General features: G+C 41.3%; 2 protein-coding genes across 6 annotated transcripts; both read right to left on the reverse strand.

Annotated features, from left to right (window-relative positions):
* Positions 1-1,006: 1,006 nt before the first annotated feature.
* LOC110503223 (extracellular calcium-sensing receptor-like) lies at positions 1,007-6,073 on the reverse strand. Of its 5 annotated transcripts, XM_021581590.3 has the most exons (7): positions 5,713-6,073; positions 4,996-5,290; positions 4,079-4,368; positions 3,612-3,892; positions 3,065-3,273; positions 2,188-2,533; positions 1,007-1,923 (listed from the first exon to the last, which is right to left on the reverse strand). In XM_021581590.3, the coding sequence occupies exons 1-7, from the start codon at positions 5,994-5,996 to the stop codon at positions 1,007-1,009; spliced, it is 2,622 nt and encodes an 873-aa protein (XP_021437265.2). In that variant the 5' UTR covers positions 5,997-6,073. The 5 variants fall into 5 exon arrangements, with proteins under 5 accessions (XP_021437265.2, XP_090075196.1, XP_090075195.1 ...); XM_090219070.1 differs by lacking the exon at positions 5,713-6,073 and having other exon boundaries at positions 3,065-3,288; positions 3,615-3,892; positions 4,996-5,271; XM_090219069.1 differs by lacking the exon at positions 5,713-6,073 and having other exon boundaries at positions 3,065-3,288; positions 3,603-3,892; positions 4,996-5,271.
* A 10,919-nt stretch (positions 6,074-16,992) lies between these two features.
* On the reverse strand, positions 16,993-20,965 carry LOC110503225 (extracellular calcium-sensing receptor-like). Its single transcript, XM_090219071.1, has 6 exons — positions 20,690-20,965; positions 19,848-20,137; positions 19,321-19,601; positions 18,999-19,207; positions 18,404-18,749; positions 16,993-18,137 (listed from the first exon to the last, which is right to left on the reverse strand). The coding sequence occupies exons 1-6, from the start codon at positions 20,948-20,950 to the stop codon at positions 17,230-17,232; spliced, it is 2,295 nt and encodes a 764-aa protein (XP_090075197.1). The 5' UTR covers positions 20,951-20,965; the 3' UTR covers positions 16,993-17,229.
* Positions 20,966-26,471: the final 5,506 nt, after the last annotated feature.

Below are 26,471 nucleotides of genomic sequence, written 5' to 3' on the forward strand. Positions count from 1 at the left end.
AAAATAATAGAAATGAAGAAAATCCTCAAATGAGTAGGCATGTCCAAACTTTTGACTGGTACTGCAAGTAAAGAACAACTTAGTGTTAAGTGTTTCTCATAACCACAACTCATAATGGTTGCTGCCCACTGCAGTACTTGTGATCCAGAGTGGTGCAGCGGTCAAAGGAAATGCATATCAGTGCTAGAGGCGTCACTACAGACCCTGGTTTGATTACGGGCTGCATCACCACCGGCCGTGATTGGGAGACCCGTAGTGCGATGCACAATTGGCTCAGCGTCAACAATGTTAGGGTTTTGGCTGGGGTAGTCTGTAATTGTAAATAAGATTTTGGTGTTAAATGACTTGTTAAAAAAATTGAAATTTAAGTACTCTACATTGCACTATAAACTATCTGGCTTCTTGAACAGTGTGTGTCTTAATGAACTGCTTTAGTAGGGGATGTAAGCATGAACATCACTGGACACTGGGTTGAAGTGTTTGCAATAATGTGAAAAAGGTTGGTATATTTGTGATCTGTAATTAATAAAATGTAAAGAATATAAAAAACAAGGTATCTAACAAATGTGGATTGACAGGCCAAGCAATCATTGACACCAATATATCTGAAAATGTTTATTATATTATACTATTATAATATTATATTAACTAACTATTATAATATACACTATGATGAACTACAATAGCAATTGAACACATGCACTTCAATGTTATATCAATTCATATAGGAATAAAGCTTTTCTCCAACAACATGGAAGTGGTTCCACTCTGTAGGCTACTGCTAATCACATCATTTAGCAGGTCAAAGAAGATTTTAACACTCTAGATTTGAACAATCTCACATAACATTGGAATATCTAAAGTGAACCCGTGTCCTGTTACCAGTTACAATGTTACCAATGATTATCTGCTAAATTGTTGTTCATCTCTGTCAGAGTTGTCCTACCTAACTCTATGAAAGACCACATAACTGAACGTTACAATGTCTGTTCCCGTCAATCATTTCTTAATAATGTATATCATTGGATGTCTTCTCCATGAGGTGTTTCTTGGTGTTCTTCTCTGGCCTGAACAGAATAATAAAGCATTTAGGAACAAATAATAGAAAGAACAACCCAAAGCTAGAGGTGATGATGGCAAAGATCTCCACAGCTACAGTGAACTTCCCAGGAGAGCTGACATAAGCTGGGATAAAGGTGATCCAGACTGCACAGAATATGAGCATGCTGAAGGTGATGAATTTGGCCTCATTGAAGTTATCAGGTAGCTTCCGAGCCAGAAAAGCCAGCACAAAGCACAAGAGAGACAGGAGTCCTATATAACCCAACACAGCCCAGAAACCAATAGCTGAACCTACATCACACTCTAGAATGATTTTTTCCTTGTAGGTAGTGAGGTTTTTAATGGGGAAGGGAGGGGACAGGACCAACCACAGAGTGCATATCAAAGCCTGGACAAACGTGAAGGAAACTACAGTCAATCTCTGCTGTTGAGGACCAAACCATTTCATGACATTACTGGCTGGAAGTGTAGCCCTGAAGGCCATCAACACCACTATTGTTTTCCCCAGAACACAAGAGATGCAGAGGACGAAGGTGATCCCAAACGCTGTGTGACGCAGCATACAGGACCATTCAGAGGGCCGGCCAATGAAAGTAAGAGAACACAGAAAACACAGAGTCAAGGAAAAGAGCAGTAGGAAGCTCAGCTCAGAGTTGTTGGCCCTGACGATGGCCGAAGTTCGGTGGCGGTAGAAGACGGTTGCCGTGGCGATGGCCAGACAAGCCCCGCCCACAGAGCAGGTGGTCAGGATGATTCCGAGGACCTCGTGGAAGGACAGGAACTCCACAGGCTTAAGGATACAGAGGTCTCTCTCAGCGTTGGGCCAGTACTCCTCGGGACAGATCAGACAGTCTGAAGAATCTGAACAGGACAAAACAACAGACATCAAATGTTAATAATGATATATTCAGGTTTTATTTATTTACAAATACATGTCCCACAATGCTGCACTTTGTCAGTTTACAATAAAGAATGTTGAATTACTGTGCAGCTTACATGAGATAATAAGAACAGGAACATGATTGACAGACACTACCTTTGTCGTGAAGGTAATATGAATAAACCACTACTTTACAGTGATTGAAATTACTACACATTTCATGCCAACTATTCCTATAGTCCTACCTGTGTTATTACTGATCTCTCCCTCTGCACATTGGATACAGTCATAACAGCATACAGGCTTTCCTTTCTGTACAGCCTTACGAGTGCCTGGGGGACAGCTCTCACTGCACACTGACACAGGTACTTGTGTACTGTTCTTTACCCAGGTGATTTCCCTGTTGATGTCAAACCTCTGGTCAGGAGGCAGGGACGCATCATAGCGCCCTACTGTCACAAACTCCATATTCCCACTCTCCTGTATCTGCCAGTTGACCAGCTCATAGGTGGCCACTGGGTCCCCGTTGGCATCGAAAGACACCTGGTACCCGTTACGAGAGAAGTTCACCCTCCTCAATCTCTCCAGGACCTAGGGGTTGGTAGGGAAAGGGAGAGAGAGAGAGAGAGAGAGAGAGAGAGAGAGAGGTGTAGATAGATGGAGAGAGAGATGGAGTGAGGGGAAGAGGGATTGAGAGATAAATGGATAGAGGGGAAGAGAGAGATGGAGTGAGGGGAAGAGGGATGGAGAGATAAATGGATAGAGGGGCAGAGAGAGATGGAGTGAGGGGAAGAGGGATGGAGAGATACATGGATAGAGGGGAAGAGAGAGATGGAGTGAGGGGAAGAGGGATGGAGAGATAAATGGATAGAGGGGAAGAGAGAGATGGAGTGAGGGGAAGAGGGATGGAGAGATAAATGGATAGAGGGGAAGAGAGAGATGGAGTGAGGGGAAGAGGGATGGAGAGATAAATGGATAGAGGGGGAGAGAGTGAAACAGAACATTCAGTTAACTCATATGTTTATCAGAAGTGTTACTTCATAACCAACCGTAATGTCCTTCATACACGTAGTCTAAATAAACATATCAATCAGAGCATTATACTACAGACTTGTCATTCACCTGTGTTGGCTTCACATTGAGGTTTTTGTCACAGTTCACAGTGGAGTTTTCTCTCTCTTCACAAACGATGCTGTGGATGGCGTGTGCTATGGCATAAACAGCTTTATACACCATGTTAGTGACACGCAGCTGGGATGTATCTGTGTAGGGGGCCTGTAGCTGCTGTATATCCTCACTGCCATCACACACCCTCTCTTCAACCCCAACACCTGTAGATGAGGTCCCTACAGACAGACAGACAGAGAGAGACAGACGGACGGACAGACAGACAGACAGAGAGAGACGGACGGACAGACAGACGGACGGACGGACGGGCGGACGGACGGACGGACGGACAGACAGACAGACAGACAGACAGACAGATAGCGAGAGAGACAGAGACACAGAGAGAGAGAGACAGAATGATAGAGATACAAATAGATTGATAAATGTATAAATGGACAGATAGATAGATAGATAGATAGATATATATATAGATAGATAGATAGATAGATAGATAGATAGATAGATAGATAGATAGATAGATAAATACCTATACCCAGCCTACAGCCAAAGGCTCCCTCCCAGAACTCAGTGAGCAAGGGAGAGTTGGACACCTTCTGTGGGGAGAGGTCCAGGAGGAAGTCCCTGAGGCCGGGGATGACAGAGCGTTGGATGCCAAATCCGATGGAACCGGCACACAGGCCGAAACGCAGCATATCTGGATCAGTGACCCAGGTCTCACTCCCGATCCACTGGCGGGGTGGAGAGGGCAGGCGTTCCAACTCCCTCAGCAGGATCCTCATGTCCCCAATGGCTGCAAATGCAACCACCACCCGGGCTGTGGAGCTGGGAACATGATTATATCATATGCTTAATATGCTATCAACACTTTTGACATGCGTAAGATATCTAAATCATGTAGGTCTCACAGATCAGCTTCGGGAAAAGATAGAAATTAATAACAATAGTATTTTTTTTAAATATGGTCTTGCATTTGTGTGAATGAAAAGTTCACCAGAAATGATGGATCACCTGCGGATCACGTCGGCCACCCGTTGCACTCTGCTGAGTGGGTTGGTACGGTAGAAGGCTTCAGAATACTCTACACAGATACCTTCCTCTTGTGCTGCCTGTAGGAAAGCAGCCATCCCGTTATTACCGTAGTCAGAGTCGGAACGGACCGCCCCAATCCAGGTCCAGCCGAAGTGCCTGATGAGGTGGGCCAGAGCGGCAGCCTGGAACTGATCACTGGGGATGGTTCTGAAGAAGGTTGGATACTGTTTCTTATCACTCAGACACGCACAGGTGGAAAAGTGACTCACCTTGGTAAAAACAGACAGTCGAAAACATGAGAAAGAACATCATGTGGGCGAAACGAGTCTCAGTTATTGGCTACTTCCTGCTTTTTTCTTTAGATGTTTGGTATGAGGTTAGGGAGACATTCATTATAATAATTTATTGTTTTTCATTGGGCCAGATTGAAAAGGATACATATTTCTGCCCGTTTCTATCTTGGTCGTTCTATTCATATTGACAATAGTAAAATAAGACATACTGGTGCTGTGAAAAACATGAGTAAAAGGTGTGAAACTAATCCCTGGTCTCCCATAACAACCTAGCCTATGAAAGATAATCCTCAGATCATGTTTAAATGCCTACTGAAGTTCTCCAAACTTTTCCACAAAATTTCACACAGAAATGTCTATTCCTTAAAGAGAGGAGAATACAGTTGGAATACAGGAAAATAGGATTTATTTCCTGAAAAAGAGGAGAATATACGGTAGGAATACAGTAAATTAAAAGTTGAACTCATTCCTGAAAGAGAGGAGAATATACAGTAGGAATACGATAAATTAAAAGTTTAACTCATTCCTGAAAGAGAGGAGTATGTACAGTAGGAAAACAGTAAATTAAAAGAAGCTGAATGATTTCTTTCCACATTAGTTTACCTGAGGAATCCCGAAAGGGCCGATGATGCGCAACATGCTGATGGTTGGCGTGGAGCCAGACTCGCCCACGATAGCTGTCACTGTAGCCAACCCCGAGCACTGTTCTCCGGTATCAAACATGGGGTCCAGGCCGTTAGCCAGCTGGAAGGCCACTTTCACGGCCATAGGGACCGAGGAGCACGAGTCGTGCACTTGATAACCAAGTTTAACACCCGGTAGAAGTTCCAAACTGTTGTTTATCTCCTCAACTGCGAAGACCATGGCGCGCGAGAAGCGCAACTCACGGGAATCCAAACTGTAAATAGAAGGTAAGTGAGTGAGCACCTCTTGACAAAGTGGTAAACTAGCCTATAGAATATATGGTTATACGAGGGCAAACATCTTAATATCTAGCCAATTTCCACACAAATACCTACACTTTTGTTGTCGGTACTTGAGGACATTGTAGTATAGCCTTCATTTTAAAAATGTGACCTTTCGTAACAGTAGGTTTTACCTATTCTCTCAGATACAAACACAATTTTTATCTGTCTTAATAAAAACACTGTTCATCTGTCTTTAAAACACTGTTTACCTGTCTTTAAAACACTGTTTACCTGTCATTAAACACACTGTTTATCTGTCTTTAAACAGTGTTTCCATGTCTTTAAAACACAATGTATCTCTCTCCCCACACAGCCACAGTCCTGTCCCCTGTTCCCTCTTGCGCTCACTGACCTCCCTGTGCACTGCAGGGGCTCAGGCAGGCTGGTGTAGCTGTGATCCACAGTGTGCATGTAGTTGTGGATGGAGAAAACACCCCCGATGACAAAGTCCCCATCCTGGGAGAACGCCGGAGGACGAGGGGTGCCTTGGAGCCTGCATCTGACAGACTCCAGCCCAGAGGCAGAGACACAGGCAGACGAGAGCAAGGCAAACCCACCAGCCACCACAGCTAGATGTAGCAGAACCAGACTACCAGCCAGACTTGGATCCAGAGCAGGAGCCGGAGAGAGCCTCATTCCCCTGATGTGTAGAAAGTATGGAGTAATACAGCGCCACACAGACCCACATAGGTCGGGATACCTCTCTTCTCTGGGTTAAATACCCAACGTACCTCTGTGGGGATTCCTCTGGGGGCCACACTGTGGGTATGGCCATGCTAGGGAGGGAGGGGCTAGAGGCTGCTCTGCTCACCCAGTCCTGTTTCTTTCAGCTATAGAGATGCACCAGCATCAGAACTACATTGACTGTAATGGTTTAGATAGACATAAACATACATTAGACACACAATAACCATGAGCCTCTCTTAGGTGTCCTAGTGGTTAGAGTGCTGGACTGTTAACTGAAAGGTTGCAAGATTGAATCCCCGTGCTGACAAGGTAATAATCTGTCGTTCTGAACATGGCAGTTAAACCACTGTTCCTAGGCCGTCATTGAAAATATGAATTTGTTCTTAACTGACTTGCCTAGTTAAATAAAGGTAAAATATATATTTATTACCTTACTGTCTAGTCCTCTTGGCACACTGGCAGTACACAGTATTTCCACTACAGTTTAGTCCATTTTGCACACTGCCAAATGGACTAAACTCTTATATTTCCTTTACAGTCTAGCCCTCTTGGCAAGCTGGCTTCCTTCCATTTCCTATAAAGTCTAGATCTCTTGGCATGCTGCCTCTACACAGTATTTCCTCTACAGTCTAGTCCTATTGTCACTCTGCCTCTCTTATAGTTCCACTACAATCTAGTCCCCTTGACAAGCAGGCACAACACAGTATTTCCCCCACAGTCTCGTCCTCTTGGCTCTACACAGTACTTCTCCTACAGTTTAGTCCTCTTGGCTTGCTGCCTCTCTTAAATTTCCTACATAAGGGACGCAAATGGCATTTGCTGTATGAATGATGATGATCTCCATATTGCAAATGTACTGTCCCTTACTAGACGTCCCCAAATGTTTTTGAAAATACGCTAACGGCCTTAGGCCGTGCCTCAGGGCAGATCTTCCGGGAAGTCATCACATGAAGTTTCTCTGACATTTATGTTCCGTTTTACAAAATGTTGACATTTTGGTCATTTTTCAGCTGTTCCTGAAAATTACACCAGATGGCGACTGGCTGCTTATTGCAAATGTACAAAACTGCATCAAAATGACATGGCCAGTTCTCCTAAACGGAAAGGACTTCGAAGACAAAACTCAGTTGGCACGGGTTTGGCCAAATGGGCTGTTAGCCCAGACACAAGATGGCGTCGAGGCCTCAGCGCTTTTTGAGTTGAGGTCCATTTTCTGGGATTAACCTCTCTGGCACCAGTGGGATGGTAGCGTCCCACCTCGACAACAGCCAGTGAAATTGCAGGGCGCCAAATTCAAAACAACAGACATCCCATAATTAAAATTCCTCAAACATACAAGTATTATACACCCTTTTAAAGATAAACGTCTTGTAAATCCAACCACAGTGTCCGATTTCAAAAAAGGTTTTACGGTGAAAGCACACCACGCGATTATCTTAGGTCAGCGCCTAGTCACAGAAAACCATACAGCCATTTTCCAGCTAAGGAGAGGGCTCACAAAAGTCAGATATAAAAATTAAATTAATCACTAACTTTTGATGATTTTCATCAGATGGCACTCACACGACTTGAAAATGGATGAAAAATACAAGTTTTATACATAGGATTATGGATAAACGTCTTGTTAACCTTTTTTGGGATACGGGGCAGCATTTTCACTTTTGGTTGAATAGCGTGCCCAGAGTGAACTGCCTCCTACTCTGTCCCAGATGCTAATATATGCATATCATTATTAATATTGGATAGAAATCACTCAGAAGATTCTAAAACTGTTTGAATGATGTCTGTGATTATAACAGAACTCATATGGCAGAAGAAAACCTGAGAAAAATCCAACCAGGAAGTGAGAAATCTGAGGTTTGTAGTTTTTCAACTCAGCACACATTGAAGATACAGGGTGATATTAGTTATGTTTCACTTCCCAAGGCTTCCACTAGATCTCAACAGTATTTAGAAACCTGTTTTGAGGATTCCACTCTAAAGGTGGGGCTCATAATGGCTCTTTGAGTGAGTGGTCTGGCAAATGACCTAACAAAAGAAGATATTTGGACATAACTGATGGACATTATCGAACACATCAAACATTTATGGTGGAACTGGGATTCCTGGGAGTGCATCTGATGAAGATCATCAAAGGTAAGTGAATATTTAAATTGCTATTTCTGAGTAATGTTGACTACCCAATATGGCGGGTATCTTTTTGGCTGCTTTGTTGTTTAAAACCTGTTAAAGAGGCTGCAAATTTTTGCAGCTTTTTGTTAAAAATCGCACAACATTTCAGCGTCCTGCTACTCATGCCAGGAATATAGTATATGCATATGATTAGTATGTGTGGATAGAAAACACTCTGAAGTTTATAAAACTGGTTAAATCATGTCTGTGACTATAACAGAACGTGTTTAGCAGGAAAAATCCCAAGGAAAACTGTTCACAAAAAAAAAAAAAAAAAAAAAAAAAAATCCCTCTGCCAGTCTCTGTATTGTCTATGGCAAGGGAAAATAGATAGGGCCCAGTTTACAATGCCTACGATGTCGCCAGTACTGTCAATTGATTTTAAATTTATCCTTGGTAAAATGAGGAATAGGCACTTCCTGTCATCAAGTACACCAGAGGAAGTTATGAAAGAGAGAATGTGGACCATGATTTCAAAACGTGCTGCTATTGAATACAGATCGCCCCGTGATCAATTATTAAAACCTGTTAAGGCTCGGGACAATACTGCCCCCTTTGGAAGAATTGCGTGCCCATAGTAAACTGAAAAAAAATCTGTATAAAATTGCTAATATATGCATATAATAATTATTATTGAATAGAAAACACTCTAAAGCTTCTAAAACCATTTGAATTATGTCTGTAAGTATAGCAGAACTCATAGGGCAGGCAATCTCCCAAACTATTTTTGGGAGCCTGAAATTTGGGGCAACTTTGACGTCATCGCCCCAACAATTCCCAAACAGCTATGGATCTGGAGACATGTTCTATGTCTTCCACTAGATGTCCTCATTCAGTACAGCGTTTAATTGTGCAAATCCCGCGAGTTTTGGCCATTTGGCAGCCAAAAGACACGAGAAAATACACGGTGGCCAGAGCACGCTTTTTGGAGAGACGGTCCTTTGTTCCAGAATGCCAGAGAAGAAGCACGAATCTCCGATAGATTAGATAATTGTTTTGTACGTTTAGAACATCCTAAAGCTTGATTCTGCACTTAGTTTGACCAGTTTAGTCGACATATAATATGTAATTTTGAAGTTTTGATGCGCAACTGTTCGGGACCAGAAGTGTTTTTGGATATATTTCAGCTGGATATTGAAGCATATGCTAATACAAAGACACACGACTTGAAACCAAACAATGCTTTGGGTAAGTATGACTCCTTCCACTACATTCTGATCGAAGACCATTAAAGGTAAGGGAATATTTATGTTGTAATTTTGTGTTTCTGTTGACTCCAACATAGCGGAGAAATATTGCTTACGTCTGAGCGCCGTCTAAGATTATTGAATAGTGAACGATTTCTGTAACGTTAAAAAGAAATGTGACAAAGCGATTGCATTAAGAAGCAGTGTATCTTTCTAACTATATGTAGAACATGTATATTTAGTCAAAGTTTATGATGTCTATTTATGTTATCTTGCGGCACTATCTATAATTTCTCCGGACATTTTTGAGTATTTTCTGAACATGTAGTCAATGTAAATGGAGATTTATGGATATAAATGGCATATTATTGAAAAAAACATAAATGTACTGTGTAACATGTCCTATTACTGTCATCTGATGAAGATTTTCAAAAGGTTAGTGAATGATTTATTTTTTAATCCTGCTTTTATAATTTTATATTTTCTGGGACAAAATGGCTGCCTCTTGTCTTTGTTTCGGTGGTAGTCTAATATAAATATGTGGTGTGTTTTCGCCGTAAAACATTAAAAAATCTGACATGCTGGGTAGATGAACAAGGTGTTTATCTTTCATTTGAGCTATTGGACTTGTTAATTAAAAACCTGTTAAGTATACCCTCGCCTTTTTCAAACATTCTGTTAAAAATCGCGCAACATTTCAGCGTCCTGCTACTCATGCCAGGAATATAGTATATGCATATGATTAGTATGTGTGGATAGAAAACACTCTGAAGTTTCTAAAACTGGTTAAATCACGGCTGTGACTATAAAAGAGCGTGTGTTTCATCGAAAAGCGCAAGAAAATCTGGTCACTGAAAACTGAAAAATATATCCATGCGCCACTTGCATGTATTGTTTAAGGGGCACCAAAATTAATAGGGCCAAGGATGCAATTCCTACAGCTTCCACACGATGTAGCCAAAAACGTCATTTTCACTGACAAAAATCCTGTGTGTCATGACAAATAGATCCTTCATTCCATCCAGCCTACAGCAATCGATTTTGGGAGAGAGAAAAATGGACATTGTTTTCTTGAGTAGCTGCTATTGAATACAGATCGCCCAGTGATCAATTTGATCGCTTATTAACGTTTACAAATACCTAAAGTTGGGTTACAAAAGTAGGTTGAAGTGTTTTGTGAAAGAATATAGGCAACTTATATAATTTAAAAAAATGACGTTGCGTGTTGGAAGAGAGCTTTTTTCCTGAACCAGACAGGCTATACAAATGGATATTTTGGGCATACATGGACGGATTAAATCGGGAAAAAGACCCAATTGTGATGTTTATGGAACATATAGGAGTGCCAACAAAGAATATCATCAAAGGTAATGAATGTTTTATATTTTATTTCTGCGTTTTGTGTAGCGCCGGCTACGCTAATTCTTTTGTTTACGTCCCCTTCAGGTATATTGGGGTGTTGCATGCTATCAGATAATAGCTTCTCATGCTTTCGCCGAAAAGCATTTTAAAAATCTGACTTGTTGGCTAGATTCACAACGAGTGTAGCTTTACTTGAATACCCTGCATGTGTATTTTAATGAACGTTTGAGTTTTAACGAGTACATTTAGCATTTAGCGTAGCGCATTTGCATTTCCAGGTGCCTACTTGAGGATCAAGTAGGATCAAGAGGAGGTTAAATATTTCTAAGAATATTTTTGCATTCCATGCGCCACCGTTCCAGCTGGGGGGGGGGGGGGGGGGGGGGGGGCGTTCCCTGAGAGGAACACCTCGCTTTAACAAGTTTACTAATACCTAAAGTTGGATTACAAAAGTAGTTTGAAGTGTTTTGTCAAAGTTTATAGGCAACTTTTTTAATAAAAAAAAAAAACGTTGCATTTTGGAACGGTGCTTTTTCATGGATCAGACGGGCTTCATAAATGGACAATTTGGGTATACATGGACGGATTTAATCGAAAAAAAGACCCAATTGTGATGTTTATGGGACATATAGGAGTGCCAACAAAGAAGCTCGTCAAAAGTAATGAATGTTTTATATTTTATTTCTGCGTTTTGTGTAGCGCCGGCTACGCTAATTATTTTGTTTACGTCCCCTTTGGGTATTTCGGGGGTTGCATGCTATCAGATAATAGCTTCTCATGCTTTCGCCGAAAAGCACTTTAAAAATCTGACATGTTGGCTAGATTCACAACGAGTGTAGCTTTAATTCAGAACCCTGCATGTGTGTTTTAATGAAAGTTTGAGTTGTATCGAGTACTATTAGTTGCCACTCCATGTATAATAATTGCATCTTTGTCAATGTTTATTATGAGTATTTCTGTAAATTGATGTGGCTCTCTGCAGCATCACCGGATGTTTTAGAACTACTGAACGTAACGCGCCAATGTAAACTCAGATTTTTTTATAGAAATATGAACTTTATCAAACAAAACATACATGTATTGTGTAACATGAAGTCATATGAGTGTCATCTAATGAAGATCATCAAAGGTTAGTGATACATTTTATCTCTATTCCTGCGTTTTGTGACTCCTCTCTTTGGCTGGAAAAAATGGCTGTGTTTTTCTGTGGCTTGGTGGTGACCTAACATAATCGTTTGTGGTGCTTTCGCAATAAATCCTTTTTGAAATCAGAAACTGTGGCTGGATTAATGAGAATTGTATCTTTAAAATTGTGTAAAATACTTGTATGCTTGAGATACTTTAATTATGAGATTTTTGTTGTTTTGAATTTGGCGCCATGCACTTTCACTGACTGTTGCGGGGGGGTTCAGCTAGCGCTCTCAACATCCAGAGGAAAAGTCAAACATGTACAATAAAAGAAACATGTGAAGCGATGTTTGAAATCAATCTTCAGGTTGTTTTTGTCATAAATAATCAATAATATTTCAACCGGACAAAAGCTTTGTCAATAGAAAAGGAGAAACAAGAAAAGCACACTGGACTCTTGTCTGGAAATGTCCACTATCCACTCATTGAAAGTGCTGTATCTCCCTCATTTGTCAGAGTAAAAGCCTGAAACAATGCCTAAATTCTAGCCACATGTAGAGGAAGCCAAAGAGATGGTGAACTGGGTCCTAAGTATTTGTATAGTGGATAGGCTTTCAATGGAAAAACACCCGACCCAAAATAATAGTACTTCCTGGATGGATTTTCATTAGGTTTTCGCCTGCCATATCAGTTCTGTTATACTCACAGACATTATTGTAACAGTTTTGGGAAAAGTAGAGTGTTCTCTATTCAAATCTACTAATTACAGTGGGGCAAAAAAGTATTTAGTCAGCCACCAATTGTGCAAGTTCTCCCACTTAAAAAGATGAGAGAGGCCTGTAATTTTCATCATAGGTACACTTCAACTATGACAGACTAAATGAGAAAAAAAAATCCAGAAAATCACATTGTAGGATTTTTAATGAATTTATTTGCAAATTATGGTGAATCAGTTTGGTGTCAGAATAAATTCTTATTGACTGATGGACTTTGACTTGCTGGCTGACATTGTCCATTTGCAATAAGTTTAAACAGTGATTAACCATCACCAAATTGACAGACTGAAATCAACTCCAACGAGCGATGGAGAGGAATCATTGCATTTTCATCCCGAGTTCAACAGGCCAGTAAATTGTGCATTTCTGCGGTATATTAGATCATGTCAAATTTGTGAGGTTAAATGCCTATTGAAAGACATTGCAAATGGACAGTACATTTCCAATGTTTTTAATGAGGAATTTATGAAAAAGGATACTGCACACTTCTCTTGATAGTATCACTAAACTTTCATTAGCTTAAGTATCGACCTCACGGCCTTAGTCAGAGCTTAAATGAGGAGTCTGCCATCACCAAATGGGCATGCTGAAATCTACACCAACGAGCGATGGAGAGGAACCAGTATCACTGCCTTGCCATCCCGATTTCAACTGGCCAGTCAAATGGGCATTTCTGTAGTATATTAGAGCATGTCAAATTCGTGATGGTAAATGTCCATTGTTTCACATTGCAAATGGACATCCGTGCAACAAGTTTCCTGAACAGGTTACCAGGAGCACATTTTTGAAAAATGTTTTTTATTGCTTTTATGGGGGTGCAAGGGGTCCATGGCCAGGAAGGGAGCATCCCCCAACCGTGCCCAACCAATAGAGTAGGCGCCCCTGGTCATTTTGGACGTTTTTCAAAAAATCTTTAAAAATGACAGCGTCCCACTCCTCTCGCATCAAACATGACAAATATACCTTCTCGGTTGATTCAGGGCTTATTAACATAGGGATATATATGATTTGGGCAGTATAAATGCCATTTGGTCATGATTCACTGACTTTTGGGTTCGGAAACCGACTTCCTATGATCATATATGGCAAATGGACATAACATCCTGATTTGGTACTTTCAATACTTATGTATGGCATTTGGATATTTCTTATGCCATTTGGACATGGTTCACTGACTTTTGGGTTCGGAAACTGCCATAGCATCCTATGATGCTATGGCATCAACACTTAAATCGCTGGATGCTACTTATCATTGCGCACTTAGGTTTATTACAGGTGCTAGCTACAGAACTGACCACTGTGTTTTATATCAAAATGTGGGTTGGACTTCGCTGTCCATGAGACGAGAACAACATGCTCTTGTGTTTGTCTATAAAGCACTTCTGAATAAGCTACCTTCTAATTTATCATCACTCATCAATATTATAATTATAATTCCTAAAACCAGGTCTCAAGCATGGATTGCACTTAAGGCCCATGCGATTTCCACAGAGTTGGGTATGGCTGCCTTTTCCTGTTAAGATCCTTGCCTATGGAATAGCCTGCTGACTAAACTTAAACTTGAGACTCTTGTCCCCCTTGCCCATTTTAAATATTTATTGGAGGATTTTTATTTTTGTATTGCTTGTAACTGTTTTTGGTAATGCAAGTTCTTGTGCTGTTAGAGGAATAACCTATGTGTAAATGTAATCTGTTGCTGTATTTTTTTGTGTTATCTGTGATCGTTTTTATGGTCCTGATTTGGTGCTTTCAATACTTATGTATGGCATTTGGATATTTCTTATGACATTTGGCCATGCTTCACTGACTTTTGACTTCCTGTCGTCATATATTGCAAATGGACAAAACATAGGCCTTATGGACGAACTCAATAAAAAAGACAAAGTTATGTTCATATGGTTGCTATATATGCATTACTGAATTTTTTTTGTATTTTTTTCAAAAAAACAGGCCAGAAAGCAATTTTGTAGAGGGAGATGTATTTTAGAAAAAAATAATAATATTCAAAATTTATCCCTTGGGTCTTGACTTTATGTCCATGTGCAATATGAAAATTTACAGTGGCGTTCTCGCCATCTTTGGGATTTTGCTGTATGACACTTGACATTTGCCAAATGCCACTTTCCATAAGCTTTGAATGAACTGCCATCCATTTGAGTGGTATTTGCGATCATGTATATGTTTCGCCCAATGGCAAATTGTTGCCATTCATTTTTGATCATTTCATGGGGGTATTCCCTTCCCACTATAATCTAGTCCTCTTTGCATGCAGGCACTACACAGTATTTTCTCTACAGCCTAGTCCTCTTGGCACGCTGGCAGCACACAGTATTTATTCTAAAGTCTAGTCCTCTTGGTACGCGTCCTCTCTTATATTTCCCCTACAGTATAGTACTCTTGGTAAGCTTCCTCTCTTATATTTCCCCTCTTATATTTCCCCTACAGTATAGTCCTCTGGGCACGCTGGCAGCACACAGTATTTATTCTAAAATCTAGTCCTCTTGGTACGCGTCCTCTCTAATATTTCCCCTACAGTCGAGTCCTCTTGGTAAGCTTCCTCTCTTATATTTCCCCTACAGTATAGTCCTCTTGGTAAGCTTCCTCTCTTATATTTCCCCTACAGTCGAGTCCTCTTGGTACGCGTCCTCTCTTATATTTCCCCTACAGTCTAGTCCTCTTGGTAAGCTTCCTCTCTTATATTTCCCCTACAGTCGAGTACTCTTGGCACGTTGCCTCACTTACAGTTGAAGTTGGAATTTTACATTCACCTTAGCAAAATATATTTAAACTCAGTTTTTCAAAATTCCTGACATTTAATACAAGTACAAATTCACTGTGCTAGGTCAGTTAGGATCACCACTTTATTTTAAGAATGTAAAAAGTCAGAACAATAGCAGAGAAATTAATTTCTTTCAGCTTTTATTTCTTTCATCACATTCCCAGTGGGTCAGAAGTTGTAGCATTGCCTTAAATGGTTTAACTTGCGTCAAACATTTTGGGTAGCTTTCCACAAGCTTTCCCAATAAGTTGGGTGAATTTTGAACCATTCCTCCTGACAGAGCTGGTGTAACTGAGTCAGGTTAGTAGGCCTCCTTGCTCGCACATGCTTTTTCAGTTCTGCCCACAGATTTTTGATTGCATTGAGGTCAGGGCTTTGTGGTGGCCACTCCAATACCTTGACTTTGGAAGACCCATATCCGACCAAGCTTTAACTTCCTGACTGATGTCTTGAGATGTTTCTCAATATATCCACATAATTTCCTCTCCTCGCGATGCCATCTAATTGGTGAAATGCACCAGTCCCTCCTGCAGCAATGCAACCCCACAACATGATGCTTCCATCCCTGTGCTTCACGGTTGGGATGGTGTTCTTCAGCTTGCAAGCCCCCCCCCCCCTTCTCCTCCAAACATAATGATGTGTGTCCCCATGTGCAGTTGCAAACCGTAGTCTGGCATTTTTATGGCGTTTTTGGAGCAGTGGCCTCTTCCTTGCTGAGCGGCCTAACAGGTTATGTCAATATAGGACTTGTTTTACTGTGGATACAGATACTTTCGTATCTGTTTCCTCCAGCATCTTCACAAGGCCCTTTGTTGTTGTTCTGGGATTGATTTGCTATTTTCGCACCAAACTATGTTAATTTCTAGGAGACAGAACGCGTCTTATTCCTGAGCGGTATGACGCCTGAGTGGTCCCATGGTGTTTATACTTACATACTATTGTTTGTACAGATGAACGTGGTACTTGTGGAGGTCTACAATTATTTTTCTTAGGTCTTGGCTGATTTCATTAGCTTTTCCCATGATGTCAAGCAAAGAGGCATTGAGTTTGAAGGTAGGCCTTGAAATACATCCACAGGTACACCTCCAATTGAATCAAATGATGTTAATCAGCCTATCAGAAGCTTCTAAAGCCATGAAATAATTTTCTGGAATTTTCCAAGCAATTTAAAGGCACAGTCAACTTAGTGTATGAAAACTTCTGACCCATTGGAATTGTGATACAGTGAGTTATAAGTGAAATAATCTGTGTGTAAACAATTGTTGGAAAAATTACTTGTGTCATGCACAAAGTAGATGTCCTAAAATACTTGCCAAAACTCTGATATGTTAACAAGAAATGTGTGGAGTTAGTTAGTTTTAATGACTCCAACTTAAGTATATGTTGATTTCCGACTTCAACTGTATCTGAAAATGTTTATTATATTATTATAATACATAATATGATGAATTACAATAGCAATTGGACACATGCATTTCAATGTTATATCAATTCATATATGAATATAGCTATTCTCCAACAACATGGAAGTGGTTCCACTCTGTAGGCTACTGCTAATCACATCATTTAGCAGGTCAAATTGGATTTTAACATTCTAGATTTGAACATTCTCTCCTAACATTGGAATATCTCAAGTGAACCTGTGTCCTGTTACCAGTTACAATGTTACCAATGATTACCTGCTAAATTGTTGTTCATCTCTGTCAGAGTAGTCCTCCCTGACTGTATGATAAACCATATCACTGATCATTACAATGTTTGTTCCCCTCAATCATTTCTTAATAATGTATATCATTGGATGTCTTCTCCATGAGGTGTTTCTTGGTGTTCTTCTCTGGCCTGAACAGAATAATAAAGCATTTAGGAACAAATAATAGAAAGAACAACCCAAAGCTAGAGGTGATGATGGCAAAGATCTCCACAGCTACAGTGAACTTCCCAGGAGAGCTGACATAAGCTGGGATAAAGGTGATCCAGACTGCACAGAATATGAGCATACTGAAGGTGATGAATTTGGCCTCATTGAAGTTGTCAGGCAGCTTCCGAGCCAGAAAAGCCAGCACAAAGCACAAGAGAGACAGGAGTCCTATATAGCCCAACACAGCCCAGAAACCAATAGCTGAACCCACATCACACTCTAGAATGATCTTTTCCTTGTAGGTAGTGAGGTTTTTAATGGGGAAGGGAGGGGACAGGACCAACCACAGAGTGCATATCAAAGCCTGGACAAACGTGAATGACACTACAGTCAATCTCTGCTGTGGAGGACCAAACCATTTCATGACATTACTGCCTGGAAGCGTAGCCCTGAAGGCCATCAACACCACTATTGTTTTCCCCAGAACACAAGAGATGCAAAGAACGAAGGTGATCCCAAACGCTGTGTGACGCAGCATACAGGACCACTCAGAGGGCCGGCCAATGAAAGTAAGAGAACACAGAAAACACAGAGTCAAGGAGAAGAGCAGCAGGAAGCTCAGCTCAGAGTTGTTGGCCCTGACAATGGCAGACGTTCGGTGGTGGTAGAAGACAGTTGCCGTGGCGATGGCCAGACTAGCCCCGCCTACAGAGCAGGCGGTCAGGATGATTCCAAGGACCTCATGGAAGGACAGGAACTCCACAGGCTTAAGGATACAGAGGTCTCTCTCAGCGTTGGGCCAGTACTCCTCGGGACAGATCAGACAGTCTGGAGAATCTGACCAGGACAAAACAACAGACATCAAATGTTAATAATAATAGACTCAGGTCTAATTTTTTACAAATACATGTCCCACAATGCTGCACTTTGTCAGTTTACAATAAAGAATGTTGAATTACTGTGCAGCTTACATGAGATAATAAGAACAGGAACATGATTGACAGACACTACCTTTGTAGTGCTGGTAATATGAATAAACCACTACTTAGTAAACTGTGATAGAAATTACTACAAAACTGTTCCTATAGTCCTACCTGTGTTATTACTGATCTCTCCCTCTGCACATTGGATACAGTCATAACAGCATACAGGCTTTCCTTTCTGTACAGCCTTACGAGTGCCTGGGGGACAGCTCTCACTGCACACTGACACAGGTACTTGTGTACTGTTCTTTACCCAGGTGATTTCCCTGTCGATGTCAAGCCTCTGGTCAGGAGGCAGGGACGCATCATAGCGCCCCACTGTCACAAACTCAATCTTCCCACTCTCCCGTCTCTGCCAGTTGACCAGCTCATAGGTGGCCACTGGGTCCCCGTTGGCATCGAAAGACACCTGGTACCCGTTACGAGAGAAGTTCACCCTCCTCAATCTCTCCAGGACCTAGGGTTTGGAAGGGCATGGGAGAGAGGGGACGGGAGAGATGGAGAGGTATGAAGAGAGATGGTCAGAAGGGAAGAGAGAGATGGAGTGAGGGAGAGAGAGAAACAGAACATTAATTCACCTCATATATTTATCAAATGCAGTACTTCAGAACAAGTTGTAAAGTATAATGAGAACTCCTAGGCCTTCATACACATAGTCTAAATAAACATATCAATCAGAACATTATACTATCGTCTTGTCATTCACCTGTGTTGGCTTCACATTGAGGTTTTTGTCACAGTTCATAGTGGAGTTTTCTCTCTCTTCACAAACGATGCTGTGGATGGCGTGTGCTATGGCATAAACAGCTTTATACACCATGTTAGTGACACGCAGCTGGGATGTATCTGTGTAGGGGGTCTGTAGCTGCTGTATATCCTCACTGCCATCACACACCTTCTCTTCAACCTCAACACCTGTAGAGGTCCCTACAGACAGACAGAGAGAGATACCAACAGAACAACAGACAGACGGACGGACAGACAGATAGATAGATAGACAGATAGATAGATACCTGTCCCCAGCCTACAGCCAAAGGCTTCCTCCCAGAACTCAGTGAGCAGGGGAGAGCTGGACACCTTCTGTGGGGAGAGGTCCAGGAGGAAGTCCCTGAGGCCGGGGATGACAGAGCGTTGGATGCCAAATCCGATGGCCCCGGCACACAGACCGAAGCGCAGCATATTTGGGTCAGTGACCCAGGACTCAGTCCCGATCCACTGGCGGGGTGGAGAGGGCAGGCGTTCCATCTCCTTCAGCAGGATCTTCATTTCCCCAATGGCTGTGAATGCAACCACCACCGGGGCTGTGGAGCTGGGGAACATGATTATATCACATGCTTAATATGCTGGTCATGTTTCTCATTCACTGCAATGTCTCAGTGAAGTGAACATGAACATTAGTTTTAATCAACACTTTTGACATGCTTAAGATATCTAAATCATGTTGGTTTCACAGATCAGCTTCGGGAAAAGAGAGAAATGAATAACAATAGTATTTAAAAAAAAATATGGTCTTGCATTTGTGTGAATGAAAATTTCACCAGTAATCACAGATCACCTGCGGATCACGTCGGCCACCCGTTGCACTCTGCTGAGTGGGTTGGTACGGGAGAAGGCTTCAGAATACTCCACACAGATACCTTCTTTCTGTGCTGCCTGTAGGAAAGCCGCCATCCCGTTATTACCGTAGTCAGAGTCGGAACGGACTGCCCCAATCCAGGTCCAGCCGAAGTGCCTGATGAGGTGGGCCAGAGCGGCAGCCTGGAACTGATCACTGGGGATGGTTCTGAAGAAGGTTGGATACTGTTTCTTATCACTCAGACACGCACAGGTGGAAAAGTGACTCACCTTGGTAAAAACAGACAGTCGAAAACATGAGAAAGAACATCATGTGGGCCAAACGAGTCTCAGTTATTGGCTATTTTCTGCTTTTTTCTTTAGATGTGTGGTATGAGGTTAGGGAGACATTAATGATAATAAGCCAATGTATTGTTTTTCATTGGGCCAGATTGAAAAGGATACATATTTCTGCCCGTTTCTATCTTGGTCGTTCTATTCATATTGACAATAGTAAAATAAGACATACTGGTGCTGTGAAAAACATGAGTAAAAGGTGTGAAACTAATCCCTGGTCTCCCATAACAACCTAGCCTATGAAAGATAGTCCTCAGATCATGTTCTAATGCCGCAAGATGTTCTCCAGACTCATTGTCCTCAGTCTATGTTCACATGCATTTCTCTACATAATTTCACACAGAAATGTATATTCCTGAAAGAGAGGAGAATACAGTTGGAATACGGTAAATTAATAAAAGTAGAACTCATTCCTGAAAGAGAGGAGAATATAAAGTAGGAATACAGTAAGTTTAAAATAAATTATTTCTGTCGCCAGGAGTTTACCTGAGGAATGCCGAAAGGGCCGATGATGCGCAACATGCTGATGGTTGGTGTGGAGCCAGACTCGCCCACGATAGCTGTCACCGTAGGCGACCCCGAGCACTGTTCTCCGGTATAAAACATTGGGTCCAGGCCGTTAGCCAGTTGGAAGGCCACATTCATGGCCATGGGGATCGAGGTGCACGAGTCGTGCACTTGATAACCGAGTGTGACACCAGGTAGAAGGTCTGAACTGTTGTTTATCTCCTCAACTGCAAAGACCATGGCGCGCGAGAAGCGCAACTCACGAGTAGCCAAACTGTAAATAGATGGTAGGTGAGTGAGCACTTCTTGACTAAATGGTAAACTAGCCGATAGAATATATGGTTATACAAGGGCAAACATCTTCATATCTAGCCTTATTTCCCACACTGTTTACATTCCTACACTTTTGATTTCGGTAATTGAGGACATTGTAGTATAGCTGTCACGGGGACTAGGTGGGTGAAGGAATCAGACGCAGAGATTTCCACTGGGGTTAAGTGCTCTTTACTTCGGCACACAAAATGATAAGCCCAACAATACATGGTGCGGACATACAATGTGACAACCCCAAAAACACAGGGTGCCAAGTTAAGAAAATAAATCCACCTAAAATACACGTAACATAAAGACAATCTCGCAGAAAACAAGGGTGAGTCCACCTACTAAATATAGGGAAGCTCATCAAACCAAACAACAGAAACACAGGTGAAACTAATTAGACAAAACAAACAGACAAACGAAAAAGGGATCGGTGGTGGGCTAGTAGGATGGTGACACGAGCACCGCCTGAACAAGCAGGAGAGCCAACTTCGGTGGAAGTCCTGACAATAGCCTTCATTTGAAAATGTGACACTTTGTAACAGTAGGCTTTATCTACTCTCTCAGATACAAACACACTTTTTTTTTATCTGTCTTAAAAACAGTGTTTACCTGTCTTTAAACACACTGTTTCTCTGTCTTTAACACACTGTTTATCGGTCTTTAAACACTGTCTCCATGTCTTTAAAACACAATTTATCTGTCTCCCCACACAGCCACAGTCCTGTCCCATGTTCCCTCTTGCGCTCACTTACCTCCCCGTGCACTGCAGGGGCTCAGGCAGGCTGGTGTAGCTGTGATCCACAGTGTGCATGTAGTTGTGGATGGAGAAAACACCCCCGATGACTAAGTCCCCGTCCTGGGAGAACACCGGAGGACGAGTGGTGCCTTGGAGCCTGCATCTGACAGACTCCAGCCCAGAGGCAGAGACACAGGCAGACGAGAGCAATGCAAACCCACCAGCCACCACAGCTAGATGTAGCAGAACCAGACTACCAGCCAGACTTGGATCCAGAGCAGGAGCCGGAGAGAGCCTCATTCCCCTGATGTGTAGAAGGTATGGCGTAATACAGCGCCACACAGACCCACATAGGTCGGGATACCTCTCTTCTCTGGGTTAAATACCCAACGTACCTCTGTGGGGATTCCTCTGGGGGCCACACTGTGGGTATGGCGATGCCAAGGAGGGAGGGGCTAGAAGCTGCTCTGCTCACCCAGTCAGGTCCTGCTTCTTTCAGCTATAGAGATGCACCAGCATCAGATCTACGTTGACTGTAATGGTTTAGATAGACATAAGCATACGTTAGACACACAATAACCATGAGCCTCTCTTAGGTGTCCTAATGGTTAGAGTGCTGGACTATCAACCGAAAGGTTGCAAGATCGAATCACCGTGCTGACAAGGTAATAATCTGTCGTTCTGAACATGGCAGTTAAACCACTGTTCCTAGGCCGTCATTGAAAATATGAATTTGTTCTTAACTGACTTGCCTAGGTAAATAAAGGTAAAATATATATTTATTCCCTTACTGTCTAGTCCTCTTGGCACACTGGCAGTACACAGTATTTCCACTACAGTTTAGTCCATTTTGCACACTGCCAAATGGACTAAACTCTTATATTTCCTTTACAGTCTAGCCCTCTTGGCAAGCTGGCTTCCTTCCATTTCCTATAAAGTCTAGATCTCTTTTTACACATAGGATTATAGATAAACGTCTTGTTAACCTTTTTGGGATACGGGGCAGCATTTTATCACTTTTGGTTGAATAGCGTGCCCAGAGTGAACTGCCTCCTACTCTGTCCCAGATGCTATGATACACATATTATTATTAGTATTGGATAGAAATCACTCTGAAGATTCTAAAACTGTTTGAATGATGTCTGTGATTATAACAGAACTCATATGGCAGAAGAAAACCTGAGAAAAATCCAACCAGGAAGTGAGAAATCTGAGGTTTGTAGTTTTTCAACTCAGCACACATTGAAGATACAGGGTGATATTAGTTATGTTTCACTTCCCAAGGCTTCCACTAGATGTCAACAGTATTTAGAAACCTGTTTTGAGGATTCCACTCTAAAGGTGGGGCTCATAATGGCTCTTTGAGTGAGTGGTCTGGAGAACGACCTAACAAAAGAAGATATTTGGACATAACTGATGGACATTATCGAACAAATCAAACATTTATGGTGGAACTGGGATTCTTGGGAGTGCATTCTGATGAAGATCATCAAAGGTAAGTGAATATTTAAATTGCTATTTCTGAGTAATGTTGACTACCCAATATGGCGGGTATCTTTTTGGCTGTTTTGTTGTTTAAAACCTGTTAAAGAGGCTGTGAATTTTTGCAGCTTTTTGTTAAAAATCGCGCAACATTTCAATGTCCTGCTACTCATGCCAGGAATATAGTATATGCATATGATTAAATATGATAAAAAAAAAAACCCAAAATATCCCTCCGCCAGTCTCTGTATTGTCTCCGGCAAGGGAAAATAGATGCCTACAGCTTCCACACGATGTCGCCAGTACTGTCAATTGATTTTAAATGTATCCTTGGTAAAATGAGGAATAGGCACTTCCTGTCATCGAGTACACCAGAGGAAGTTATGAAAGAGAGAATGCGGACCATGATTTCAAAACGTGCTGCTATTGAATACAGATCGCCCCGTGATCAATTTGATCGATTATTAACGTTTACTAATACCTAAAGTTGGATTACAAAAGTAGTTTGAAGTGTTTTGTCAAAGTTTATAGGCAACTTTTTTAATTTAAAAAAATGACGTTGCGTTTTGGAACGGTGCTTTTTCATGGATCAGACGGGCTTCATAAATGGACATTTTGGGTATACATGGACGGATTTAATCGAAAAAAAGACCCAATTGTGATGTTTATGGGACATATAGGAGTGCCAACAAAGAAGCTTGTCAAAGGTAATGAATGTTTTATATTTTATTTCTGCGTTTTGTGTAGCGCCGGCTACGCTAATTATTTTGTTTACGTACCCTTTGGGTATTTCGGGGGTTGCATGCTATCAGATAATAGCTTCTCATGCTTTGGCCGAAAAGCATTTTACAAATCTGACATGTTGGCTAGATTCACAACGAGTGTAGCTTTAATTGAGTACCCTGCATGTGTGTTTTAATGAAAGTTTGAGTTGTATCGAGTACTATTAGTTGACATTTCCGCTGATGTTAATCCCTGTACAGGGACAGCAGCCGTAAAAGGCTAAAGGCTGTACTCAGATTATTGCATGGTTTGCTTTCTCCGTAAAGTTTTTTTTAAATCTGACACAGCGGTTGCAATAAGGAGAAGTTTATCTAAAGTTCCATGTATAATAATTGCATCTTTATCAATGTTTATTATGAGTATTTCTGTAAATTGATGTGGCTCTCTGCAGCATCACCGGATGTTTTAGAACTACTGAACGTAACGCGCCAATGTAAACTCAGATTTTTTTATATAAATATGAACTTTATCAAACAAAACATACATGTATTGTGTAACATTAAGTCATATGAGTGTCATCTGATGAAGATCATCAAAGGTTAGTGATTAATTTTATCTCTATTTCTGCGTTTTGTGACTCCTCTCTTTGGCTGGAAAAAATGGCTGTGTTTTTCTGTGGCTTGGTGGTGACCTAACATAATCGTTTGTGTTGCTTTCGCAATAAATCCTTTTTGAAATCAGACACTGTAGCTGGATTAATGAGAATTGTATCTTTAAAATGGTGTAAAATACTTGTATGCTTGAGATACTTTAATTATGAGATTTTTGTTGTTTTGAATTTGGCGCCATGCACTTTCACTGACTGTTGCGGGGGCGTTCAGCTAGCGGAACCCCAGTCCTAGACAGGTTAATCCAGCCACGGTGTCAGATTTCAAAAAGGCTTTATGGCAAAAGCACAGGTCAGCACCTAGCCACCGAAAACCATACAGCCATTTTCCAACCAATGAGAGGTGTCACAAAAGTCAGAAATAGCGTTAAAATTAATCACTTACCTTTGATGATCTTCATCTGGTGGCACTCCCAGGTCTCCATGTTAGACAATAAATGTTTGTTTTGTTCGATAATGTCCCTATTTATGTCCAAAAACCATCTGTTTTGTGCATTTAGTTCAGTAATTCAAAGGCACAATGCGCGCTCTCAACATCCAGACGAAAAGTAAAAAAATGTACAAAAAAAGAAACTTGTGAAGCGATGTTTGAGATCAATCTTCAGGTTGTTTTTGTCATAAATAATTAATAATATTTCAACCGGACAAAAGCTTTGTCAATAGAAAAGGAGAAACAAGAAAGGCACACTGGACTCTTGTCTGGAAATGTCCACTATACACTAATTGAAAATGCTGTATCTCCCTCATTTGTTAGAGTAAAAGCCTGAAACAATGCCTAAATTCTGGCCACATGTAGAGAATGCCAAAGGGATGGTGAACTGGGTCCTAAGTATTTGTATAGTGGATAGGCTTTCAATGGAAAAACACCCGACCCAAAATAATAGTACTTCCTGGATGGATTTTCATTAGGTTTTCGCCTGCCATATCAGTTCTGTTATACTCACAGACATTATTGTAACAGTTTTGGAAAAAGTAGAGTGTTCTCTATCCAAATCTACTAATTACAGTGGGGCAAAAAACTATTTAGTCAGCCACCAATTGTGCAAGTTCTCCCACTTAAAAAGATGAGAGAGGCCTGTAATTTTCATCATAGGTACACTTCAACTATGACAGACAAAATGAGAAAAGAATTAAGAAAATCACATTGTAGGATTTCTTATGAATTTATTTGCAAATTATGGTGAATCACTTTGGTGTCAGAATGAATTCTTATTGACTGATGGACTTTGACTTGCTGGCTGACTTTGTCCATTTGCAATAAGTTTAAACAGTGATTAACCATCACCAAATTGACAGACTGAAATCAACTCCAATGAGCGATGGAGAGGAACCACTATCATTGCATTTTCATCCGAGTTCAACAGGCCAGTAAATTGGGCATTTTTGCGGTATATTAGATCATGTCAAATTTGTGAGGTTAAATGCCTATTGAAAGACATTGCAAATGGACAGTACATTTCCAATGTTTTTAATGAGGAATTTATGAAAAAGGATACTGCACACTTCTCTTGATAGTATCACTGAACTTTCATTAGCTTAAGTATCGACCTCACGGCCTTAGTCAGAGCTTTAATGAGGAGTCTGCCATCACCAAATGGGCATGCTGAAATCTACACCAACGAGCGATGGAGAGGAACCAGTATCACTGCCTTGCCATCCCGATTTCAACTGGCCAGTCAAATGGGCATTTCTGTAGTATATTAGAGCATGTCAAATTCGTGATGGTAAATGTCCATTGTTTCACATTGCAAATGGACATCCGTGCAACAAGTTTCCTGAACAGGTTACCAGGAGCACATTTTTGAAAAATGTTTTTTATTGCTTTTATGGGG

The sequence above is a fragment of the Oncorhynchus mykiss genome, chromosome 24, assembly GCF_057628025.1.
Source record: "Oncorhynchus mykiss isolate SJ-2025 chromosome 24, ASM5762802v1, whole genome shotgun sequence".
NCBI classification, from domain to species: Eukaryota; Metazoa; Chordata; class Actinopteri; order Salmoniformes; family Salmonidae; genus Oncorhynchus; species Oncorhynchus mykiss.